A 25,703-nucleotide genomic window follows, 5' to 3' on the forward strand; every position below is an offset into this window, starting at 1 on the left:
TAATTTTAGAATGTATACTGTACATACCTCTCCTTTGAAGTATATTCTTATACAGCAGACTAAAGGGTTAAAGATTCAAAGATCAGACTCTATCCTCGTGATCCTTGTGATCCGCACCCGTACACATCAACAGATCTATGTATCTTGGAATAACGATCGCGATAAAAAAAATATTCTTCCTCTCAAAAATGTTTCAAGAACAGATAGTTATTAATGTTCTGGATATTTATTTTGATATACATAAATGAAGCGATTATAGACGACGCTACTTCGAATAAATATTCAATAGGCCTATATGCCAACAATGTCGTCTCACCGTGCATGGTTGTGACGTCACTCGAAAGTCAGAAAGGCAAATTTAAATCAATGTTATTTTAATGGTTGAGTATGTGCGACTTTTTGAACAAGAAATTTTTTGCATGTAGACTTTCTTTGAAAATATCTTTCACATGTGCAAATATCTTTCTTGTTCGAGGCGTCGCACATACATAAAATCGCCATAATGGTGTCAAAATGCCATTTTTTGATGTTTTCTTGTAAACTAACTTAAAGGTACTTTGAACCTTTAATTTCCTGCATATTACTTGAGTTAATATGTCAATATTACGATTAAAAGAAAAATATAAATTATTTTCTTTCAAACAATATCAATTTCATTTAGGTTCATTGGCGTTTAAATTTTAACAATAACGGGGGCAAAATATGAAGGAAACCATATATAGTTCTTTGGTAGATTTGCAAGTTTGTGTTCTATGTTTTCTGAAACAAAATGTGCTGTAAAATTGTTGAAAATTTGCATAAAAATGAGAAATATCGGAATATTTTCTGACCATCCTATGACCTCTGTGTATCCCATAGCTTAGAACCAGTACTCATTTTGTGGCAGGGGTGACAACATTTTTTATTTATAAACTGTTACATCATTCTGAAAGACTCCCCAACCCAGGGGCCAAAAAGGGGTCCTAGCCTATCTTGTCCTTTGAGCTAATTCTACATGTACAACAACAGCTGCATAAATGCCCAATGTAGTAGAAATTGTGGATATAAATATTTATAAATGCACATCTTCCTGTCTAGTTTTAAGTGCACACATTATCGGACTTAAAAAGTATATATTCTTTTTCTAACGCATAATATTTGTCACTTCCTTCACTTCCGGATGGTGATATATTTTATTCATCGTTTGACTTTGAAGAAGGACAACCCTCATGAACGATGGCTGATTTTAAAGAAGGACTTCCATTTCGTAAATCGAAAATCTTCCTCCCATTTTGATAATCTTTAGAGAGAGAATCACTAGACAAAAGATTACTTTTTGCCCTGTCTTCCAATCCACTCAAATGATGGTAAATGTTTCCCTTGACCTTGAATTCGAACTCGATGAGCTGTCTTCTTGATAAGAGGGAACTTGAATAGCTTTAGAAACCATCTAGCGTGAAAATAAAATACAAGAGTTTGAGACATAGATTAAAATTATTTGTCAGGGAAGTAAACTAATTAGGAATCTCCAAAACCAAGGAAGTAATGAGACTAAATTGATTTAATATGCATTTAACGCACCCGGAAGTCGTCTTTAATATCTGTGTATTCTGTGTCCTCGAGAGGATTTATAATGATTCTCCCTTCAGAGAATCCATGTTCTTCATTGGAGCGTGACTGATAAAACACTGAAGTTTGCATTTCTGTACTAAATCTATTAAAAATAGGAGTTCACGTTAAGCAATATGAGCTGCATTTTTTAAAAAAAATTTTCTGTGGAAATGTGCTTTCATGATAATGTAACTTAAACCTTTATGATCAATAGGACTAAACATAAGAAAAAAATCTACTTCGAATGTATGTAATATTATTATATAAGAACCAGTTTTATTCTGGCTGAAAATATTGTTATTTTGCTTCAAACAGTATTCCCAAAGCAAATTTGAATAACAAAAGTTTATAATCTTTTTGTCTGTCATTGAAATAGAAACTTACAATTTTACAACAAAAATATCCGTAATACTATCTGCAAATAATATTTCTTCCAAGAACTTTGTGTTTGTTAATTATTTTGTGAATCTATTGTTATTCGATAAAGGTAATGTATGGTATAGAAGAAATGATTAACATTATATGTCAACAGAGGTACATCATTATATCTCAAAAAAGCAGCATGTGCTTTTATCATGTTCGTCATAATCGTATGCCAAAATAGGAGAATTATTATTTTTGCTAGTTACGAGGGGTGATCAGAAAGTTCGAAAAATGATTGAATTACTTCCTTAAAAGAAGTAAAATGGGGTTTCAGTGCTCATTATTTTTTAAAGTAGACCTCTGCGATTAGAAAGCACATCTGCCATTGTTCTGATCCAGACGGTCACGTGACATGCTCCGTGGCGTTCTGTCCACAGAAACTTAAAATTTTTTTCGAGTCTTATATTTCTTACCATGCAAGTTATTTTTTATAACAAGAACTGTCCATCTGTTAGAAATGGCCAAATCTCGGCAATAGGATGGGTGGATAAGGACTTCCCTTCCCAGAATTAGCATGGCGATCATCAAAACCCAAGTCCTCTGTCTCGGGAGCGTCGTTTATCCAATGTGGATAAAGTATGGACGACTTCTTTTTATCATATCTCATATGTTTAAAGTTTAAAGTAAGCGATATTTAAGGGATTTAATAATTATATTATTATTAAGATATTCAACTATTTTTCTAATTGTAACTTGGCGATCTTTCATAACAAATTGCTCAACTAAGACACATCTTTTCCCCGGCTTACTTTCGCTGGGCAACAGAACAAACATCATTTTGACCATCTCCCTGCCTTCACTAAAACAATCCAGTAAATGATTGAACTTCTGGTAAGTCTTTTGTCTTCATACACCTTGTACAAATTATCATCTTCTACTGCAAAGGAATTTCCAAGATATACATTAAACTTTACAGCCGTTCGTTGCTCGAGTACGACCGAGTTAACCATTTTTTGTCACAAGTCACCTACATATTGACGTCATTTTCACATTGTGACGTCACAAACACAGAGCAAAATATTATATAACACATGCTGTTTATAGAATATGTCTATGACTATATGTGTGCCAAATTTCATCTGATCTGAATTGTGGTTTTGTAAATATAGAGATAGTTCGCGAACTTTTTGATCACCCCTCGTATATGTATTATAATATCTTGGAATTATATGAAAAAATAAACGCTCACTCTACATATCTAATTATATTATTATATAATAATTTAATTTTGTTTGTATTCTAGCCTCTGATTGGTTAATATCCAAAAAGGAACACAAATTATTTCTGTATAACCTGGTTTGGTATGGGGACACACCCCCCTGACAACCAGCTGAATCATCTGTATGCATACAATCCTCTCATTTCCAGTCCTCGGGATTCATGGAAAATTCCAGATTTAATAAATATACCTTTAACTTCAAACAATAATTCGATCTTACCACATGTAAACAAGCTGCTAGGCCTATGTATAAGTTTTTACCTCCCCTCGCTTCCCATCACTTCCGTTACTTCCGTTACTACGGTTGTATTATTGAGCGGCAAATTTGAACTAATAAAAAGCAACGAAATTTTACACCCATAGTTATTTAATGATTTTAAAATTAAATTATAAGGAATGACTCTAATTCTTGGCCAAATTATTCGAGTATAACCTGGTTTGGGTCAGTTTACGCTGTTTTATAATCCGCTTCGCGGATTATAAAGCGTAAACTGACCCAAACCAGGTTATACTCGAATAATTTGGCCAAGAATTAGAGTCATTCCTAAAATAAATTATTATCAACAGTTCTATAATTATATATTGCAAATAAAGCAAACCATGTTAATGATTTAGTATAATAACATACCTCTTTTTCCAATTTCTTAAGTGTTTGATTAAACACAAAATGCATATTACAGTGAGACTACCAGCAATGACACAACTTAAAGTCAGTGGGATTACGATTCCAAGTCCTATAAAAGATTTTTTTCCCAATTGGATTACTTAGTATGAAGCTATGAAATTTAGAGATTACAGTTGTTTAAGTTCAAAAACGATTTTTTTATTCAATATAAAAAGAACACAACCTGGACAACAGTCTGAACAAATTTTGGGTCTTAAAAATATCATTTAAAAAATAAATACCAAAACAATTATCCCTCCGTTCCTTCTCTGTGGTCTGATTTTGTCTATTGATTTGGCCTGAATCAGGCAAGGAGCACTCAAACAATATATCTTCGATTATGCAGTTTGAAATTTTACACAGACGGAATTCTAAAGTCGTTGACAGTATTCCTTCCATTGTATATTTAACGCAATACTCTTTCTCTTTTGATATGTCGTAAATGTTGTATCTTCCTTTGCATAAAATCGAGCAATTTTTACCTATGATGTCAAAAAGGCAATACATGAAAATGACAATAATAATAAAAAACAATTTCAATTAATGCAAACAAACCTGGCAGTAGTAACCTATCGGGACACAATTTATTTTTCAAATCCGCGTGGATTTCCAAAGCTTGCATAAAGCACATTTCACTAAAATATCGAAAAAAAGATTTATTTACTAATACTGTCCAAATGTATTTGAAAAAGCATAATTAATTTACAAACTCCAACAACAAATCGTATTGAATATTACAGTACCTTTCAAACTGTGCAGTGTACACTTCCATAACAGAAGTCATTGCAATACAGAAAATAACACCTGGAAATACAGAAATATTTGAATATCGTAACTTGTGACATACGTTTTCCATTACTATGAAGTCAGCAAAATCAAAATGGTCACAGAGAAAGAGATATGTAGAAGAAATTATACTGATGTGTGTAGTGCTAGTTTGAAAAAAGTAAAGAATAAATAAATGAATAAATTATATTTCCATATATTCTAGATTTGAAAACTGGACACCTTTAGACTAAAATAGTTCATCAAAACATTACTCACCAAAGAATTGTTTATTGATTTCCATGTTATTGCTGTTAAATTACCATTGAACAGTAAATTATATACTCATTTGCTATCGGAACTTTTGAGTGCGCCGTGTTTCATACTGATACTTTCACAGTATTTATATATATGTATGTATTATATTATATGTGAAACAGAAACTTCCTGCCATGTAAGTGGTCGTGTTTTTGTGAAGGACGTTCTTTGGCAAGTCATCAGAATCATTTTCATGAACCCAGATAGCATGACTATGTAGGGCCAAAGTTAGTAAATGGTTATACAGTTGGCCGATGGTTGGCGTTGGCTAGACAACGTTGGACCAACGTTGGACCAATGTTACCAGGTCAATCTTTTCTTTAGTAGCCAACCATGTTGGGATTCTTACGTTTGCCCAACGTTGGTCCAACATTAAGCAAATTCCCAGATAGTTCCCATAATACATACATATATTCTCTGGGACGTAAAACAACATACAATCAATCAATCAATTAGTTCTATGTTCTGCGTGGTACTAATGTATTAAAAATAATGTGCTTCTTAAATCCATTTAAATACAGATTTTATCACTTGCAACTTTTAACTTTGAAATACAGAATGACTTTCAGAGATTTTAATATAATCTAATTATTGAAAATGATGTATGACTGTTAAGATATTGAAACAAGGATATCATAGGTCTCGTTTAAAGTCGATATTTTGCAAATTCTATGGTCAATACAATGACCTTATCAGGAAATACAATCTATTATTAAATCCAATGTTGACTGACGTTTTGCCTAAAAATTCTTAGGCCATTATTTTCACACTGAATTGTCTACGGATTTTTCCGTTTGTCCGATCATGGAAGGGAGCACACAGCGTAAGTGACCGGTCGAATGGGGACGCTTACTCCTCCATGGCCCTTGATCCCATCTCTGATGTTTTTAGAGGTCCGTGTTTGCTCTGCTCCCAAATTTTATTGTTTCAATTGTCTTTTGAGATTGATAACTGTTTGTTATCTTTATGTTTCCCATATACATGTATACATACATACATACATACATACATACATACATATATATATATATATATATATATATATATATACATATATATATATATATATATATATATATATATATATATATTTATATATATATATATATAATATAAAGAGAAAACACAAAAATCTTCTGTAAAGCTTTAGCGCTTTCATTTAAAATCTTCAGAAGCTTACTTAGTTATATTATAGCTGTATTACCCTTGTGTATACATTTTTGTAAAGTTTTCAAATGAAAGAGCTAAAGCTTTACAGAGGATTTTTGTGTTTTCTTTTTATATATATTTTTTTAAATATTGTAATCCAATTACTGAGACTTTATTACAATTTTGGATAATATATATTTAAATATATGTTTATATATGACATTCATCTTTTTTTTTCAATTCTTATTTATGTTCATTAATAAGTATAACTTGTTTGAGTTATTAGTAAAGGAAGAAAGTAATTGATGAAATACAGGAGAAAATAAAGCAGAGAGAGGTAGATGTAACTCATTTTCAGCTAGAAATAACTCATTTCAGTGATTTTTTGGATCGGCTTCGGCTGATCCCAGTTGATTCTGTATCAGGTATCCTGCAAATTTAACTATCTGCACTACTTTGTTTACTATGCACTGACAGCTTCAAAGAAAACTTTATGAACATGTTACGTACTAACGAATATTATCTTGATGCATTTACCTTGAGATGCAGACGTTTATTCAGTGACTTGGTGAATACACTTACAATATTCTACGTAAGTATTTATTCGGATGTACACTTCTCTTATGGGTGTCGACCTGTACCCTTACATTGGTTAACGGGCGAAAGACAAATCGAATTGAGAAAGCGCAACGCACATGTGTTTTATTCTTTTTATAGCATTGTGAACTTTTTGCATATTATCGATTATAAAGAAAATTCAACATTCACCAATTTCAGTTTGGAAGTATTTTGAATTTCACCGTTATGATGATTTAAAAAAAAAAGTGTTTGACAAACCACTTACCTATAACATTACATGAAATCACATTGCCTCACGGTGATGCTATCTTTAATTATAGAATTTGCGGGAGCGTGCAATGAGTGAAATGATTCATATACTTAATATAGCCTTAACTTTGATATTTTATTATGAAATGCTTTGAAACTCGTAACATAAATACATATTAGTAGCGTTATCAAGATAACATGGTCAAATTAGCATGAACTCAAGTGAATGCACGTGCACTTCGCTCCGATTGACTGAAATAAAATTATCAATATCTTCCTTGTTTTATATGGCTATAACTTCCTTCGTTTTCAACAAAACAGGATGAAATTTGGACTATAGATAGGTTTCATGGGTTCCTACATTATAGTACTATAAAATCTGAATTGAAGGACATGCATGCACTTGTGCTGAAATCTGATTGGATAATCCCAGATAGCAAGCTAACTTTGGGCCAACGTTGGGCCAACGTCATCGGTTACATTGGGCCAATGTTGACAAATGACATTGGCCCGATCTAAGTTTGCTCATCGGCCCAATGTTGGCCCAATATGTTGGGCCAACGTTGGTCCAATGTAAAGTGTGATTCTACAGATATTGGTCCAACATTGAGCCAACATTGGCCCAATGAATGCGACATTGGGTCAATGTTGGGCCAACGTCATTAATTACATTGGGCCAATGTTGGCAAATGACATTGGCCCAATGTCAGTTTGCTCATCGGTCCAATGTTGACCCGATATATTGGACCAACATTGGCCTAATGTGTAGTCATACACACAATAATTTGTTACAAATCTGCATATGAACTAATCCGATCGTATCTACAATCAGGAAAAAATCTACCTCCAATCCTATGCTTCAAAATACAAGTTAGCTAAAATAAATAAAAAATAATACCAGGCTTGTTTAACTTCTTATATTTAATTAGAATAAAATAAATTATTAGTGATGGAATTAACTGTTTCTACACAAGGGAATTAAGCAAATGAAAGTATAAAATAAAAAATGTATTTTGAATATAATTAAAACAATAAAATAATTTTGCCCTTTAAAAAAATATATATCTAGAATTAATTTCCAAACTTTTCCACTTGTTGTTACTATATACACTTTTTTCGCAAATTCACTCGTTAACAGGTTAATAATCAATCACTGTCCTCTGTTTCATTTTTGAACGCATTTCCTTCTTTCTTTCCCTGTCTGTTCTCATTCTTCCTTCATGATCACATGCAGTGGAATTGCTAATTTCCATAGGAATGTATTTGGCACAGTCACGCAATTAGTTCGAACAGCTCCTTTAAATAAATGTTAAATCCATTTAGCAAATCTCAAAATAAAGAGAAATGCTGAAAACTAAAAGTAAAGTCGTACTTTATACAAGTTCATACATGTAGTAATTTATTCCTTGCATTAGAAACTATTAATACAATGGATATTTTAGTCATTTTGTATTCTTTTTTAAATTAGTAATATTATTATATTTTTCTACATTTAGTAGCAATGTACAACTATAGAATTTTTCTGGGGGGAAAACTGAGCACGTATTTTTATTACTTACTTTTTTAAATCATCATCATCTTTGAAAAAGCTGGTTTTCCTCATTTGCCCATCCAATGGAATTCCTTGCAATTTTGTTAGAGAACATGGCAGCAAATACTCTCCTCTTTATTCGCCAAGTTATTTAATTCCACCAATTAAATAGAATGAGAATTTAATCTGTAAAGAAAAGATTTGCTTTCCATTAAAGCATCAAGTAATAACTCGATTTCTTTTCTTAACATTTGGTAGAAAATATGACAGAATTTTATAAATGTCTAAATGATTATGAAACTGACCCAGCCAAACTTTCAAAGATATTCAAAAAAATAAAATTTATGAATCCAAATGTATTTGGAATGTGGACCTGATATATATTTTCCTTTGTTACAGTCACGGTTGATGCACTTAATTTACTATTTTTCAAAAACTAAGCTCAAGAGCTGTTAACCGTGTACAAATCAGATTTTATTTTATGATTTATACATTATGCAGAAAAGGCATAGTGATTAGCAACTGAACTACATTGTAGTTACATAAAACTTAGGCAAGCTTAGAAAAAAGATAAAGATTGCATTTAGCATGTTTAGATAAATTTGTGCATTAAAATCTGAAATAATTTGATTGATTGATTAAATATTGTTTAACGCCGAGTCGGCAATCTTTCAGCCATATTTCGGCGGTATGAAATAATTTGAGGTAAATGAAATAATTTGAGGTAAATGGTACTTACATTTCTGTATATGTGAAATGTCTTGACACGGCTCTAAAAATCCACACAAAGAACACACATTTCAAAGCTTTCTTTTTTACATATTAACACCTTCAATGTTCTTCTGTAGGAAACCTCCGTGATTAAAATGTTGGACGTGCTAAAAAGATGCAGATTTGACCATCCCGTCCTATCAGATATCACGATTACCATAGAAACTGGCCAGTCTCTCGCTGTGAAAACCCCTGTCCTAATTGCTTGGTCAGAAAATGTGCTCTTATCTTGGAATATGCTCCCTAAATCCAACACTTTAGAAAAATTATGTAATGGGAGTCTCTGTATAGTGTGTTCGTCTTATATTTTCATTTTATTTTTTTGACATGCAAGTTAATTTAGATTTATGCATAACTGAGTAAATTTTTATGTGATTCTCAAAAACATTTAATTTATTACTATGTTTAAAGATTTAAACATATTTTACGTTAAATAACTTGATACATCACCATGATGCATGTTTATTATGAACACACGGTGTGTGTAACATTAAATACATATAATTAAATATTTTTTATCTTTTACTTTCACTCTCTTTCTCTTTGACTTGTCCGATTATATAACGAACATTTCACCCTGTTCTCTGAATTCTGACTTCACCCCAACGTTGGCTCAACGTTGTCTACCCAACAAAATGTATCAAAATAGGGATGTAATTCACAATGTTGGCCCAACGTTGAGCCAACGTTGTACTCCCAACAACTTAGTGGTGACAAGCTAACAAAGTGGGCCAACGTTGTGTCCCCAACCAACCTCGGCTTCTGAGTAAAATAGTGATATGTTGGGCCAACGTTGAACACCCAGCGCCAGTGCATTTAGGCAACACCCATCAGCCACGCAATTCTCAATTTATAGCACCCGACACAGTGCTGCGGCTTATCTTATTTCTATTTCATACTGACATTGTTTTGAATGAGTAATTAATTATTGACTGTATTGTTATGACAGCAAAGTGTTTCGGCGGTTTGATATCGTATTGGTGTATTAAAAATCAAAATCACGACCCCGCCTTCCTCAGGGATCCAACCGTAATTTCTATTGTGGCAAAATAGCTTTTGTAAGCAAATCACCAATACCTTTATGTTTAGCATATGCAATCATTGGTTTTGTTTGAAAGATTTCTTTGCATTTTTCATCTTTTAAAACTAATGACCAGTATTTTAATAATTTGGATTTCAGACCTTTGATTCTTGGGTAATACTTTATGATTAGAACCATAGGTATTTTCTTTGTTTTCTTGGTTTTATGTAACTTTATGACTCTGTTTACAGCTAAGGATTCATTAATAATTAGGTCAATCTCAATTCTCTTGTATTCTCTGTTTAAAAGGTAAGATCTGAACTCAAGAAGTTCGTTGTGCAATATTTCCTTGTCACTTATATTGCGTACATGTCTTATACATTCCCCCTTAATAAAGCCTTTAAAAACTGATTTAGGGTGAGCGCTGTGGCGGTGCAAATATTGGAATGTATTTGTTGGTTTAATATATGACTTAACATCAAGAATATGAAATTCCTAGAAACGGTTTCCTTTGTATACATATGTGTCCAGAAATGGTAGTGATGCTTCAGATATTTCATAGGTAAATTTCAATAAAGGATGACATTCATTTGCTATTTCGAAAAAGCGAATAATTTCGTTTTTCGGTCCCTCATAAATCATAAATCCGTCATCACGGAATCGCCCATGGAAGCAAATTTTGTGTTTGTATTCATAGTTGTTTACTAGCATTTCAGTTATTTGATGTACTCTTAGGTCCGATATTTCTGGACTACTTGGGCTTCCCATTGGACACCCGATTGTTTGTTTGTAATATTTGCCATTGAATTCAAATAACGTGTTTTCGAGAATGCACTTTAGTAAAAACATCAAGTCAGCTGTGTCAGGACAAGGAATGTCTGAATGCAAGCTGCAGTTGAAATTCGATGACGCTTCTTCTACCGTCGCTAAGAGTTCATTGAAGGTCATATTCGTATACATTGATGTTATATCGTAAGTGATGAGTAAACAGTTCCTTGGCGGCTTGATACTTTCAATTTTATTGATGAAATCTTTAGTATCTTTGATATAAGTTTTCTGAGATTGAACGATTGGTAGTAGGAAATAATCGACGTAATGACTTATTCTCTCCGTTATTCTCAACGTTGAACACCCAACGCCAACCATCGGCCAACGGTCCAACCATTAGCCAACGTTGGGCCAACGTAGTCATGCTATCTGGGATATTCATAATGTTGTAACTTTCTACATTTTCAGTGAAATTCCTTGAAATCTAAGAGGGAGCTCTTTATCATGGCATTCTTTAAGATCGTGTACATGTATTAGGTAATTTTCTAAATCATGGGCATGCACTTATATCTTACTTGCTTATTCTCATTACGCTATATGTCCATTATTATGTCACCCAAAATACTATGAAAAAATAAGTTGCTTAAGTCTATACAAAGGAGTATGGGGAGCGTTTGGGGGAACATCTGTAACGGTCTCCGTTACAATTAGAACTAGTTCGTTGGAGTTTAGCGGGGAACATTCATTCAGCAAATTACATACAAAGTCATTCAAACTAGTTTTTAGCACTAACTTTGCTTGGGATATTCCTGAACATAATTCATGATCCTGTTAATAAGAAGGAAAAAAAGTTTACAAAATTGACTACTTGTATAGGTACATGCATGAAAGGTAAAGTTTTATTTCCTTGCAATTTTCTTAGAAACTCTTGATAAATGATAATTAATTTATCTTCAGAGTTTTTTTTTTCTTTTCAAAGGTTTAGCCTATTTGATTCCATGCCTCTCATCCCATTTTAAAAAAAAGTCCATATTACATTTTCATCTTTTTCCAAAGAAACATATTTTTTAAAGGCAAATAATGTGGTCATTTTTTTTTATATAGCAACAATGCCCTGTTGAAATTTGTTCTGTATTTAAATTTAGTATATTAAGAAAAGCGTGTTAATATGGGGATCTTTTATACGCCGTACTCAGTCGAGAAATAATGTGAAATTCAAAATATACGTGTATACATGTACATACTCATTAGAAAAAAAAAATATTTGATTTAAGTTAACTAAAAGAAAAAAAAGTCTACCAACTTATTTCAAGACATTTCATAATGCTGACTTTATGATCCTATGCCGATCATTCCTTTAAAAGGAAAACTTGTTTTAAATACATTGTTTGCATAATGTCCTGACTGATGTGTGAATATCAAAAACTAACATCAAAGATATTCATTTTTTTTTTACAAAGGATAAGCCGCCAAAGAATAGATTTACATACAATATTTCAAAAGTTGCATAGGGATTTATTTATTCGGAGATTGTATTTTGACCTTGTAGCGCGTAATGTATAGGAATAAAATATACTTTAAAAAGGACGAAAGACAGCAATTTGTGTAAAATTAAAATAAAAACCTAGGCAATTGAATCTACCCTTCGGTTGTCAACTGAATCTGTTTAATATAATAGCTGTGTATCAGTATTTTAAAATAGATTCGAAATACGGAGTTTTGAAAATCTTGAAAATATTTTAAATGATGGGACTTTTTTTTATCAATACTCAGAGACGTAAGCGTAGTCATGGGCATCTGTAATACAATAAACATATTATACACGATGTTCTTTTAATTCACTACCGCCTTTCATAAATAAACGGTTATGTCTCCAGCACATTCGCACCAAACGTTACTCTGTCCCTTTGAAAGTTCTATATGGTCTATTTGAAAAGGTCAAGGAAAGTCCATATTTGGATTCTTCGACACCAGAATACATGTTTGGATCTGTGATTATGGATATTGCAAATCATAGGCTTTTTAAACCAACAATTTTTATGGAAGATAATACTGCTCAAACAACCCATTTGTTCCTTACACTTCAATTCGGAAACAAAGGAATCGACTCATTTAATATTAGTAATATTCTTGGTCACAAAAGGGTCCAGTCTTGTATTCCACCATATTTCAAGTTGAAGTCCACACCTTGTATTTCATGTTATTTTCTTCTTTACCCTACAACTATAGTCCTGCTGGACACGTCATTACTGGTGATGTAAACATTATTAATAATGAGGACCTTAAATCCTTTATTTTAAAAGGGCCAAAGTTTAGGGAACCTCGTCCTTTCAACTGTCGTAAATTTATAAATATTATGAATTCTTTGGAAGATTACATCAGGCGACGGGCCAATCACAAAAAGAAGATCTTGACACTTTGATTAAGAGCATCAGATGGATGTTAAAATCTCGCATTGAGCGATTGAGGGCTGTATGAAGTCTATTTATCCTTCTGTCTTTAATAATTCAGAAGTGAGAAAGGAATTAGATAGATTACATTTGTATTGTTTTATTGGACTTTCGAGATTGAGATCTATTCGTTATCTTCATATTTCATTTAATATATAAAAAAAAATAGAATTCTACTTTTTATGGTTTATGGTGCAATCGGACTGTTTCCATTAACATTTATATATCTTTTTCAGAATCACGTCTTAGAAGATAACACGTTTACATGAAAATGAAAATAAGTTGTTTAAAATTGTTTATGAATTTTGTATTAACATTTGATAAGGGCGAAACGACAAACTCCTGGATTTCCTTTACAGATTTATTAACAACTATGGTTTATCTATTTGTAGAAGGTGAACAATCAGAAAAGAATAAGGTAACAGGGCAAAACATTGATCTCTGGAAATAAAAGAGAGGCGAGACCACGTTCTTAGGAGAAAAATACGGTATGAGCAAATTTTTTAATGTACAATAGTTACTCGCAACAGTTAAACATAAGTTGAGAAATGTTATGAATCTTTTAAAAGTATATAGCATACAATTTTAATGATCAATTTTGAAAAAAATAGTAAATTTACATTCACTCACACAAATGTAAAATTTATAAAAGAAACACTATTTTCCAACTGAGTCGATAAGATGAACTTGTACTGAAAAATTTATACCATGTTGTAATTTTTCGAAAGTTAACAGATATAAGATGAATGTCGCAACCTTTTAGAATGGAATGCTTTATGTGACTTGTTTAAAGAGTTCTTGGATATGAAAGTGCTAGGTTTACTTTATCCATAAAATTTCCCTTCACGAATACCAACTTACTAGCCAAGACCCACATTTCAAGCATCAATACAATGAAGAGACTTGGTGCTTTCATTTCCTACAAAAATGCTTCCTCTGAGAGTCCTTGTTTTAAAAACAGGCTTTGTGAAATAACAATGTTCTTGAATTTTGCAGAAAAACAGGTCTATTTGAGTATCTTCACAATTTAAAATATGAGCCCATCCCAAGATCCAAAAATAAAACTTGTATTATAATCGTCAGAAACAGTTCTTTAAATATATATTTCCCCATTTTGGATTAGAGGTTCGGCTCTATGCATAATATTGAAAAACAGTTTAAAGGTTTGGCCATTTTTGAAATTTTTTTTCAGGATTTGAAGATAAAGACGCAATTCATGGCGTCATAATACATTGATTAGCGAGAAAAATACGTACGTTTTAATAGATATGCAGTCATCAAGGGTCCTAGTAAAATTAGATATATTTTTAACTAAAACTGAGCAGTTTTAATTTTTCAGAAAATTACAGGACTAAAAAAAGGCCCTACGTGAACCTTGTTCTTTCGTTCTTAGCAAAATCCTATGGAGTTTTGTTAAGATTTATAATCAACTGAAGAACAACTGTGTGTTAATCACTGAATTAACAGTATATATCAATTTCATGCCTGCGAGGCTGTCAATCTTTTGTCCGTATTAGTGGAGAAGACCAATGGAACTGTTGCCCAAGGGCAATATTTTTTCCATGTCTTTTCTACTATCGAAGGACAACAGTATGTTCTCCAACTAGTCATCAAAGAGGTGTTGCATAATATAACATATCATATGATTTCTTTGAATTATAATATAGGCCTAATAAACTTTTTCTTTAGCTTATGTTTCATAAGCAATATAATTTCTTGTAAATTTCATGCAACATTTAACAAATAAAAAATGAATTATATTCTTACAATAATAAATGATAAATATTTTCCTCTTATGAACATTAATCTTAAAGAAATGACAATCCATGCAGCACAGTTAAGGCTACAAAAGGAAGGCAGGGCCTTATTTATACGGGAAATATTATTTAGAATATCACACAAATCTAAAACGTATTTAAAATACCACAGAATGAAGAGGTTTGCGATTTTAAACTGTACGAAAGAATTAAACTACGTTAAAACATACTATAACATGCTGTTTTGAGGGTACTGAAATCCCACATAGTAAGGTATAAACCTTAGTCACTGATTGCGATGCAGTTGTCAATGTGACATCATTTCGTAAAAATTGACACAGTTTGTATGTAGTGAGAAGCGGATCAAGTCATATTTCCACAACGAAAAAAAAATATTTTTAATTGAATAAAATATTTTGCAAATATTTAAGAGACCAACTTGGATGCAAAGTCTTTTAAAGGATTTTATTCATAATGTATTTTCCGAACATTTTCTTGTTTACTGAGATACTGTCGTATATTCGTAACCGGGTGCACTGGAGGGTATAATAAGGGTCTTAAAAATCGATTTACTACAAGCGCTTACACCCAAAGGATCATAGTAAACGTTTACACATAAACCCTAGAAATCATAAGCTTTTTTTTTTTAAAATGGTACAATCTTGGTAAAATTTTGAAAGTAAAATAATTATTTCTACATTTAATGCAGTTGACCAGGAAAAAAAAATCAACATGCAGCCATTGAAATATGATTTTAATAATGATACAGTATATTTTATCTATATACATGTAGTTATATGGGATCGCAGCTATTTATTTTCATTTCTATATAGGCATATGGTATCGCAGCTATATTTTTCTAAATAGAAAATCTATAATCGTCCTCCATATTTAGTTAATAACCATAATTACGTTTGTCCGATATTAGTAAAGTGACTAAAAGAATCACCACCTTGAGTAAGAATGTATTTTTATTAAAAAAATCGCCGATATTTCCCTTTTTGCACCTTAACCGTACCGCGTGCATAATCAATTTAATCAAAATTGCTCAATTTAAAACTTATATATTCAGCTTTAATTTGAATATGTTTTGAATCAAACAATTTCCAAATTGAAATGAAGCACGTTATATAGGCAGGTATATTTAACTTTATGTTGAATGTTTTGACTGATATTACGTAGAAAAAAATATATCAACAATTATATTACTTTTTTTTTTTTTTAGCTTTTTTTTCACCTCTTTACAAATTTATATTGGTAATTCGGTGTAGAAATTAACCTAACAGTAAAATTTTAATTTAAAATTAGAAATGACTGTCACTTACTAATTCGGCACATCCAGATGCATTTGTTTTACTTAAGAGAAGACCTTCTTTTTGGATTGGGGGGGGGGATTGAATTAAGTGCATGCACTGCACTGAGTTAAAAAATAGAACTTTTTGAATCCGTGTTGCAGAAAAGACACTTATCCATTTGTTCTAACCTATTTAAAAATATTTTATGCCTCATATTCTTCCTGCAGCGAAAAAAAGAAATTTTCCACATTTTTACACACAGGAAAGTGTTTTTTATATTATAGGAAATTAGTAACAAGAAGTGGATTGTTTCAGGAAATATCTGCTAAAATCCGGACAAAAAATGATTCATTGTAGTTCTCGGAGTTCTCCAATTTTCCACAATAGATTACTCTTGTACTATGAATCATGTTTGCTAAATGTAATATGTCAGGAGTCAGGAATCATGGTCACCTTGAGAAAATTGAAATTTCCCTAGCAACCAGTTAATTTTGGTGTGGATGAGAAAAAAATCACATACCTTTAAAGCTTAATATTAAATGTAAAGACAGTTGAGACATGTGTTTTAACAATGCATTAAATAAATATTAGATCAAAAGATATTTCTGTGATCGACGTTGTTAGAAAAAACAAACAAACGTTTTTTGTCTTTTGCTGATTCGGTATTTTTCTTGATTTTCACTTTTCGTGATCTCATTTTTAAGTGATCAGAATAATAAAATTGTTCAGTGAATTTAGAATAAAATTAGATGAATAACTCTTGTGGTAGTTTAATCTTTAAAACAGTTGATTTTTTTAAATCGTATCTGTTGACTAGCAGTAAAAACATTGAAACATAATATGATAAAAGGAAAAAAGTGTAGATTTTGAAAGAAAAAGTAATGAAGTTGTTTTCGTTAAGTATCAAAAATCAAAAGTGGACCATAAAAATATTATAACACAGTCTCTTTTGCAACTAAGTATTTATTGTACAATTACGTATATCTTCATAGCAACAACAGATTCCACATAGTTTCAAAGCTGAAAGACAGACATTTTTTATTTCCTCTATGATTAATATAGAAATCTGTTCCATCAAAAGCATAAAAAAACATAGTGAAAACATTTAACGTCAGCTGTGCATAGATTCGAAAAACAAAAAGCAATTATATATGTACAGGTGCAATTAAGTACTAATATGGTGATCACGTGTTGTCAAACAAATGTGTACTTATTTTATCAAAGCATTACTTATGCTGAAAAAAAAAACCATGGCAACGATTCTGAGTGCATAGCAACCAATAGATTTTAAAAGGAATCACTGTGTAACTGCTGCAGAAAGACCGTTTTAACCGAGGGAGCAGGCTTTTAGTCATAGAAATATATTAATTCAATTTAGTATTTTTATAACTTTCCTAATGTTAATTATCAAAATTAGTCTTTGTTACCATGACAAAAAAGTCCTCATAAAAAAAGGCACCAAAAATATCACAAATGAAAATGTACGAAAATCCATGTCGAAACGAATGATTCAATGGAATGTAAAACAATAACTCCTATACCGACAAATGATACATGTAGCAATTTCATACTTCATATTTCATACTACGTAGAATTTGTAAAAAAGAACAATTTATTAATTTTGATAAGGATATTTACTATTTTCGACAATAAATGCTATTGGAAAAACGTTATGTATGTTTGTAATGGCAATAATGTAAAAAAGAAATGAGCATAAACAAATTAGAGAAGGCTATTTCATATCTTTATAACTATTCTTAAAACATAGATCGAACTATGAACTTGCTGTTTTTGAAAAGATTTGTTAATTAGTCGCGTGTTTTATGACATGGTTAGAAATGGAATACATTTATTTCGATTTTAACTTGGCATAAGGATGTTTACATGTAACGTTTTGAGACATACATAAAACCACTCGATATCTTCAATCACAGCAAAAGTTACTAAAGAAAACAGTCAATAAAAAAGTTTTCATTACTGCATTTAAAATCGATCAATCGATATTAATCTTGAGTTAAAGCTATAAGGAACGTGTGCAGATCTATAGGGGGGATCGGGGGCGTCCGGATTCCCCCATAATATGCAGAGCTATAAAAAGTACATACTGAAGCAAATAAGAAATGACTTTGGACCCCCCCCCCCCCACCTAGAAAACGTGGACCCAACCATCACCACCCCGAAAGGTGTTTTTCACGTTTGGGAAATGGAATTTAGGTTGTTTGTTTGTTTGTTTGTTTGTTTGTTTTTTTTTTTTTTTTTTTTTTTTTTTTTTTTTTTTTTTTGCTTGTCAGGTAATTTTCAGAGTTTAATACTTTTGGGAAGGGAATTTATTTTTTTTTTTTCATGTCAAGAAATTTTTGGGTGAAAATTTTTTTTGACTGGGTTGCCCCCCCCCCCCCCCCCCCCATCCCCCGGAAAAAAATCCTGGATCCGCGCCTGAGGTACTAATAAAATGATACGTGACTATCTTTATGCTTTCAACCAGTTGAAAATCATTTTGGTGCATTTTCTTTTAATGGTGATGTTATCGGGAGGTCCCTGTAAATTCTTTAACATTAAACTCTGTAGTGATTGTTACTTTGGTAAGCGTTCGATATTTAAATTGAAGGCCAGGGGTCTTTCAGTAGAGACCGTAGAAGATCTAACGTCACAGTGTTTAGCAGTGTTTAGAAATCTCACTGAAGCGTCAATAAAAAAGAATGGGAGACGCCTCAAATTAGTAAAACATATCCTTTTCAATTTTTAAGAGAAAACAATTCTTAAAATTTATACTTATTTTACACTGAATTGTCTATGTTTTTTTTTTCCGTTTCCCGATCATGACAAGGAGCAAACAGCGGATGTGACGGTCGACAGGGGACGCTTACTCCTCCATGGCATCTGACCCCAACTCGGATGCTTTTAGAGGTCCGCGTTTGCTCTGTCCCCAATCTGTATTGTTTCAGTGGACTTTTGAGCTTGAATACTGTTCTTCATATTTCATGTAAATGCTTGATATGTTCTATTTTGACCCCGCCCTATTTTTAGGGGTCATATCTTGAACAAATTTCTATATATTTCTATATATACCGGTATATATATATATATATATATATATATATATATATATATATATATATATATATATATATATATATATATATATATATATATATATATATATATATTCAAATGGAAAAGTATATATGCCTGAGCAAAAAAGATCATGTTTACTCCTCCATGGCACCTGATCCCACCTTTGATGTTTTTAGAGGTTTCGTATTTGCTCTGCATATTGGTTCAATGGACTTTTGAGCTTGAGTACTGTGTGTTAACTCCATATTTCATTGTGCAATTGTACAAATCAATATACATCCAGGAAGCTACTTTAGCGGCTCTATCACGATTGCACTCATTACATGTATTTCAACAATGAAAAGGTACCCTTTATACTAATGAAACAGACGTTTTTGGGCATTAAGAAATAAATGACTTTAAAATCTATTCAAAATTAGATAGTATTCTAATAATTATTTTATTATTCGCACACTGGCCTGGTACATATAACTATGTTTTCATTGACATGGTAGATCAGCTGGTTGATCACATGTTTATCATTTACGGGTTCGGAGTTCGATTATTTGTCAAGATCGTAACAATTTCCTTATTTGTATTAAAAGTAGTAAAAGCTATGCCCTGGAAATCACAGATGAAAAACGAGCCGTAATAAACCTTAATCGGTGTCATCAAAGGTGCATGAAGTCATTTCAGTAAAGTTATGTGATGTTATGACAGTTTTTTTTTTCGTTAGTGGACAAATAATTCTTTGGAAGAGCAACTTTCCAGAGCTCAGTTGACCTTTTCATAAAAATCTTACTATCTAGCATACTTTTTTTCTTAAAATAAAAATTAAGTCACTTTCAGGAAATACCCTTATAAGAAATACAGCAGTTACCATTATTTTAGTACTTTAAATTTCCCGAGGTATTTTGTGAAAGGGAATTTTATCAAGGTTTCAGTTAGTTTAAAAAGTATTTGTATGATATTTTTTTGTCAAAAAAGTCAACGCGAACTAAGGCATATGAATTCTACTCTGGTCTGTTGCTCTCCCTTCCTAGTATTTTTATTTATTGCTGAGGTTGTGCCTTGGCATGACAACTATTAAAGAAGAATCTGTGTTAAGTTTTCAAAATCAGCACTCTTCCCCTTCTAATCATTGATTGGTGAATTGGAAAAGAGGGTTCATATTAAAAACGGGTGATCTTCGTGGTACTCCTATTGACACTGATTACAATTTATAACAGGCATCAGTAAAATGTAGAAATGCTTACTCCATGGCGTCAATCTAACTTACGCATGTTGGCGTATTTGGAGTCTTTTTAGCATTTTTATCATATTTTATGCTGGGGGTACTAGGTTGTGTCATGCCTTTTCAAAATTATAGTTTGTAAAGATGATATTCTGATAATTTTCAGCAACCTCTGCCACCATTTCACTTTCTTATTTATGACTTATCTTTTATCATTTATTGTTTAACTTAGCGACTTCGTGCATCTTTTTTCCATTAATTTTTATTTTTATGCTTGTAAAAATATAACTAAATTTTGTTTATTCTGCATCAAACAACAACAGCTGCATATAAGCCCAGTGTATTAAATCAGTAGTAAACATTCTGATGTAAATATTTATAAATTCACAACTTTCTGTCTTACATTAAGCGAACCCATTATCAGACTTAAAAATCATATATTCTTTTTCTAATGCATAGTATTTGTCACTTCCTCCACTTCCGGTTGGTGAAACTTTTGATTCACCATTTGATTTCGAAGATGGACTTCCTGCATGGATGATGAATGACTTTAAGGAGGGACTTCCATTTTGTACTTCAATTATCTTACTACCATTTATATAATCCTCAGATAGAGAATCACTAGAGAAAAGAACACTCTTCGCTCTGTCTTCCAATCCACTCAAATGATGATAAATGTTTTCCCTTGACCTTGAACTCGACGAACTATCTTCTTTGTAAGAAGGAACTTGAATAGCTTTGGCTACCATCTAGAAAACGCATAAATTAGACGTGAGGGTTAAATTAAAAGTTTAGTGGAAGTAATTGATTCAGAATATCAAAAGCATCAACATATATTGAGGTTGCCATTTAGTTGATTTACATGTCTTATTCAGCATTTACCATACCCTGAACTGGTCTTCGATATCTGCATATTGTGTTTCCTCTAGAGGGTTTATAATGATTCTTCCCTCAGACAATCCGTGTTCCTCTGAATGCCGTGATTGATAAAACACTGAACTTTGCATTTGTGTATCAAATCTATGAAAATATAAATAAATAAGTAAATAAAATAAATAAATAAGTAAATATGAAGCAAATTTTTTACTACTAGACATATTTTTTCAAAATATATTCAACACATTAAAAGAAATTTTGGAACAGAAAAAATAAATTATACAATTTCTCCAGTATTATATCATATATCAGTACACTAGTATGTACATTTATTATGTCACAACCATTAGCAGGCCGAGAAAAAAAAGTATTTTGCGCTAGTTATAAATAAATAAATAAATAAATAAATATATATATATATATATATATATATATAGATATAGATATAGATATAGATATATATATATATATATATACGTAATATAAATAATTGAACAGGTGCTCAGAAAATAAGTAAACTCTAAACATTTAAACATATCATTACGAACGTTTCTCTAATCTCGCATTGCAAAGAAAGGAGACACAAATAATGTGGAAATATGATAAAGAAAACTACACACCTGTTTTTCAGATTCCTGAAGCGATATATTACATACAAAATGCCAATTCCGACGATACTTCCAACAATGAAGCAGCTTAGAGTCGTTGAAATTACAATAACAGGTTCTATTGAAATAAATTTTCTTTTTAATTTGACTAGTATAAATCATAATACAAACATTACAGTTATCTAACTTTAAGTCGTATTAAGTTTATAAATAAAATGTCCTAAAGGGATTGGGCATCATGCTTATATTATTTGAACCGTCTCTCAAACCGGAGTTATGTTTTTGTTTTAAAAATACTTACGAACACAGGTATTCCTGTCTTTTTTATGTGCATTCTTTTGATCTATTACATTTATGTAGCAACTAAAGGATATACTTTTGCTAAGACAGTTTGATATTTCGCATAAACGGTCTTTCAGCTTTGATGATTGTGTTCCATTGTTATTGAACGATATCACAAAGTCTACGCAATATAAATCTTCAGTCGATATTTCAAGTGTATTGTATGTTCCTTTGCAATAAAACAGGCAATTTTCAACCCCTATGAAAGAAAAAAAATATAATACAAGGAAAAACGGATAATCTGAATAATTTCGAGATATTAACAGATTTTGAATAAACCAGCAGACCTTGCTCTGATGATAGTAAACTGTCAGGGCACAATTTATTTTTCATTTTACCATGGATTTCCAGAGATTGCTCTAAACACATTGTACTGAAATATCGAAAAAAGGTTTTTGATTCATACATGCAAAATCATTACTAAACTTAAGAAAATTCAAAATCAAACAAGATGCTCTTTTCAACAAACCTCTCAAATTGTCCAGAGTATACTTGTATAACAGAATTCATTGCAATGCAGAAAATAGCACCTGGAAATTTAAAAAAAAAAACAACAAATGACTAGTAAATATTTTACTTACATATGATACACAATGTTTTTGTTTTTTGTTTTTTTTTTTTTTTTTTTTTTTTTTGTATTTTGTTGTTGTTGTTGTTTTTTTTTTTTTTGTTTTTTTTTTGTTTTTTTTTGTTTTTTTTGTTTTTGTTTTGTTTTGTTTTTTTTTACACATAAGTCAACAATATCAATTTTTTTCTCAAAGATGTACCAAGAAGATTATACTTACTATATGTTTTTTGATTTTTGTTCCATCGCAATTATTGAACTAAGTGATTTATCAAATAAAATATATTGCAGTAAAATTACTTACCCACATTTTGTATATTAGTTGTCATATTAATACTGTTTAACTGGATTACTATTGGACGGAAATGTGATCGGATTTTCTGAGTGTGTTGAATTTCATACTAATTAGATGATATTTCGATAGTATTTATATGTCACACATACGCTTCCTGCTTTATAAGTAGATGTATTATTCATACTATTCTGAAGGACGTTCTTTGTGCAAAAATAAGAATCATTTTCATGAAAAGATTTTGATACTGATGTATCTCTTTCTTTGAAACTAGTTCCACGTCCTGCTTGGTACCAATGTATTCAACAAAATTATATGCTTCTTTAGATTCAATTGCAAATTAATCTCATTTCTCACCATTCAGTATTTGGAAATCCTGAACGAAATTCAGAGACTGCTAGATAATCTGATTAATAAAAAAAAGTCATGAATATCTTGAAATCAAACGCGAGGTACTTCAAGCTATAGGCAAGGAATTAAAAAAAATCAATCCAAGCAAAACCTAAAATTAAACAATATATTCACGTTACGGGATCTCTCTCTCTCTCTCTCGATTTATTAACAATATTTATTTCCATTCCTACGTTGATTAGATATATCCTTTTTGAACGCAAAATAAAAATACCATAAAAGATACCACAGAGTCTGACAGAGCTGTTTCATATTTGGATATCATACTAGTAAAAGACGTTAATCGTAACCTAAGAACAAAATTCTTTGATAAACCTGTGGACTTCACTTTTCTATATTTCTATATATACCGATTATGACATGGAGCACACGGTGGACAGAGGATGATTACTCCTCTATTATATTTGATCACAATTCTTGCTTTTAGTAATCCGTCCATGCTCTGCTACAATTTTTATTTTTAACTCGTAAATTTACTTACCTTGGCATTGGTCATTTGCAAAATTTTATTTTGTTAAAAACATTGTGATTGTACACACAAGTACTCTGGAGCTGATATCAAAGAGATGCTTGAGTTTCTGATTGACAATATCGATGTGGTTTTTGGAGACCAGGTCTTCCAACAATCTGTTGGAATTCCCATTGGTACCAATTGCGCCCCCTTATAAGCATACTTATTTTTGTATTCATATGAAGCAGAATTTATTCAAAATCTTATACGTGAAAAGAAGAATTAACAGTGGTTATTTTTATTTTATGTCGATACGACATATCTCAATGAGCTTGAAATAAAAGATACCACAGAGTCTGATACATCTGTCTCATATTTGGATATTTTACTTGAAAAAGACGTTTAAGGTAATCTTAATACTAAGCTTTATGATAAACGTGATGCCCTTTACTTTTTAATCGTCAACTTCCCTTATTTATGCAGCAATATACATTCATCACCTGCATACGGGGTTTATATCTCTCAGTTGATTCAATACGCAAGAGCATGCTCTACGTATGAACAATTTCTCAAACGAGGTATGTTATTGACAAACAAGTTGATGAAACAAGAATATCAGCTGTCTCGTTTAAAGTCGTCATTTTGTAAGTTCTATGATCGATACAATGACCTTGGCAGCAAATACAATCTATTATTAAGTTATATGCTGGCTGACGTCTTTCATACTAATTGTTAGACCATTATTTACACACTGAATTGTCGACGCATTTTTCTGTTATTTCCTGATCATGACAAAGCGCACACGGCGGGTTTGACTGGTCGGCAAGGGATGCTCACTCCTCCATGGCATCTGATCACATCTCTGTTTTTGAAGGTCAGTGCTTGCTCTGCTCCCGATTTCGTATTGTTTTAATGGACTTTATGAGATTGAATACTGGTTGTTATCTCCATTTTCGTACATTAAACAGTCATCATAAAATTATAATAGTGTTATTTGGGTGTATTATGTCGACATAGCAATCAGTATTTGACACATGGTGCTCCGGCTCGTGCACCATAAGTACCCTGGCTACAATTTCGGCGTAGTACATCCAAATCATAACACTATTATATAAATAGTGTTACGGTATGAATGTGTTATGCCGAAATAGTAGTGGGTCTTCCTCAATGATATCAGTCTTTTGGAAATATTTTTTTTCGCGTTTCTTGTCAAATGTTTAAAGCTGCTTTGATATACATGATACTCTTGTAGATCCACACAGAATATCTTTAATTTATCCTTATTAATCACTTGTGCCAGTCTAATTTATACACGATGTAG

The 25,703-nt window shown here is 31.6% G+C and overlaps 1 protein-coding gene across 1 annotated transcript; it reads right to left on the reverse strand.

The window, feature by feature from the left end:
* Positions 1-21,234: 21,234 nt before the first annotated feature.
* LOC133203517 (uncharacterized) lies at positions 21,235-23,557 on the reverse strand. The gene is made up of 7 exons (XM_061339290.1): positions 23,533-23,557; positions 23,133-23,193; positions 22,951-23,036; positions 22,698-22,862; positions 22,334-22,439; positions 21,725-21,857; positions 21,235-21,586 (listed from the first exon to the last, which is right to left on the reverse strand). The coding sequence occupies exons 1-7, from the start codon at positions 23,555-23,557 to the stop codon at positions 21,242-21,244; spliced, it is 921 nt and encodes a 306-aa protein (XP_061195274.1). The 3' UTR covers positions 21,235-21,241.
* Between the last annotated feature and the right edge of the window lie 2,146 nt (positions 23,558-25,703).

This window comes from Saccostrea echinata, unplaced genomic scaffold, assembly GCF_033153115.1.
Source record: "Saccostrea echinata isolate AGI-Se365-2 ecotype Australia unplaced genomic scaffold, CSIRO_AGI_Sech_v1 ptg000051l, whole genome shotgun sequence".
Classification (NCBI taxonomy): Eukaryota; Metazoa; Mollusca; class Bivalvia; order Ostreida; family Ostreidae; genus Saccostrea; species Saccostrea echinata.

Coding starts and splice junctions, on each gene's coding strand:
- LOC133203517 (XM_061339290.1), bottom strand. CDS start 23,557: ATGACAACTAATATACAAAATGTGG. Junction 23,194..23,532: donor AACTAATATACAAAATGTGG/GTAAGTAATTTT, acceptor TTAAATTTCCAG/GTGCTATTTTCTGCATTGCA. Junction 22,863..22,950: donor TTTACTATCATCAGAGCAAG/GTCTGCTGGTTT, acceptor TTTCTTTCATAG/GGGTTGAAAATTGCCTGTTT.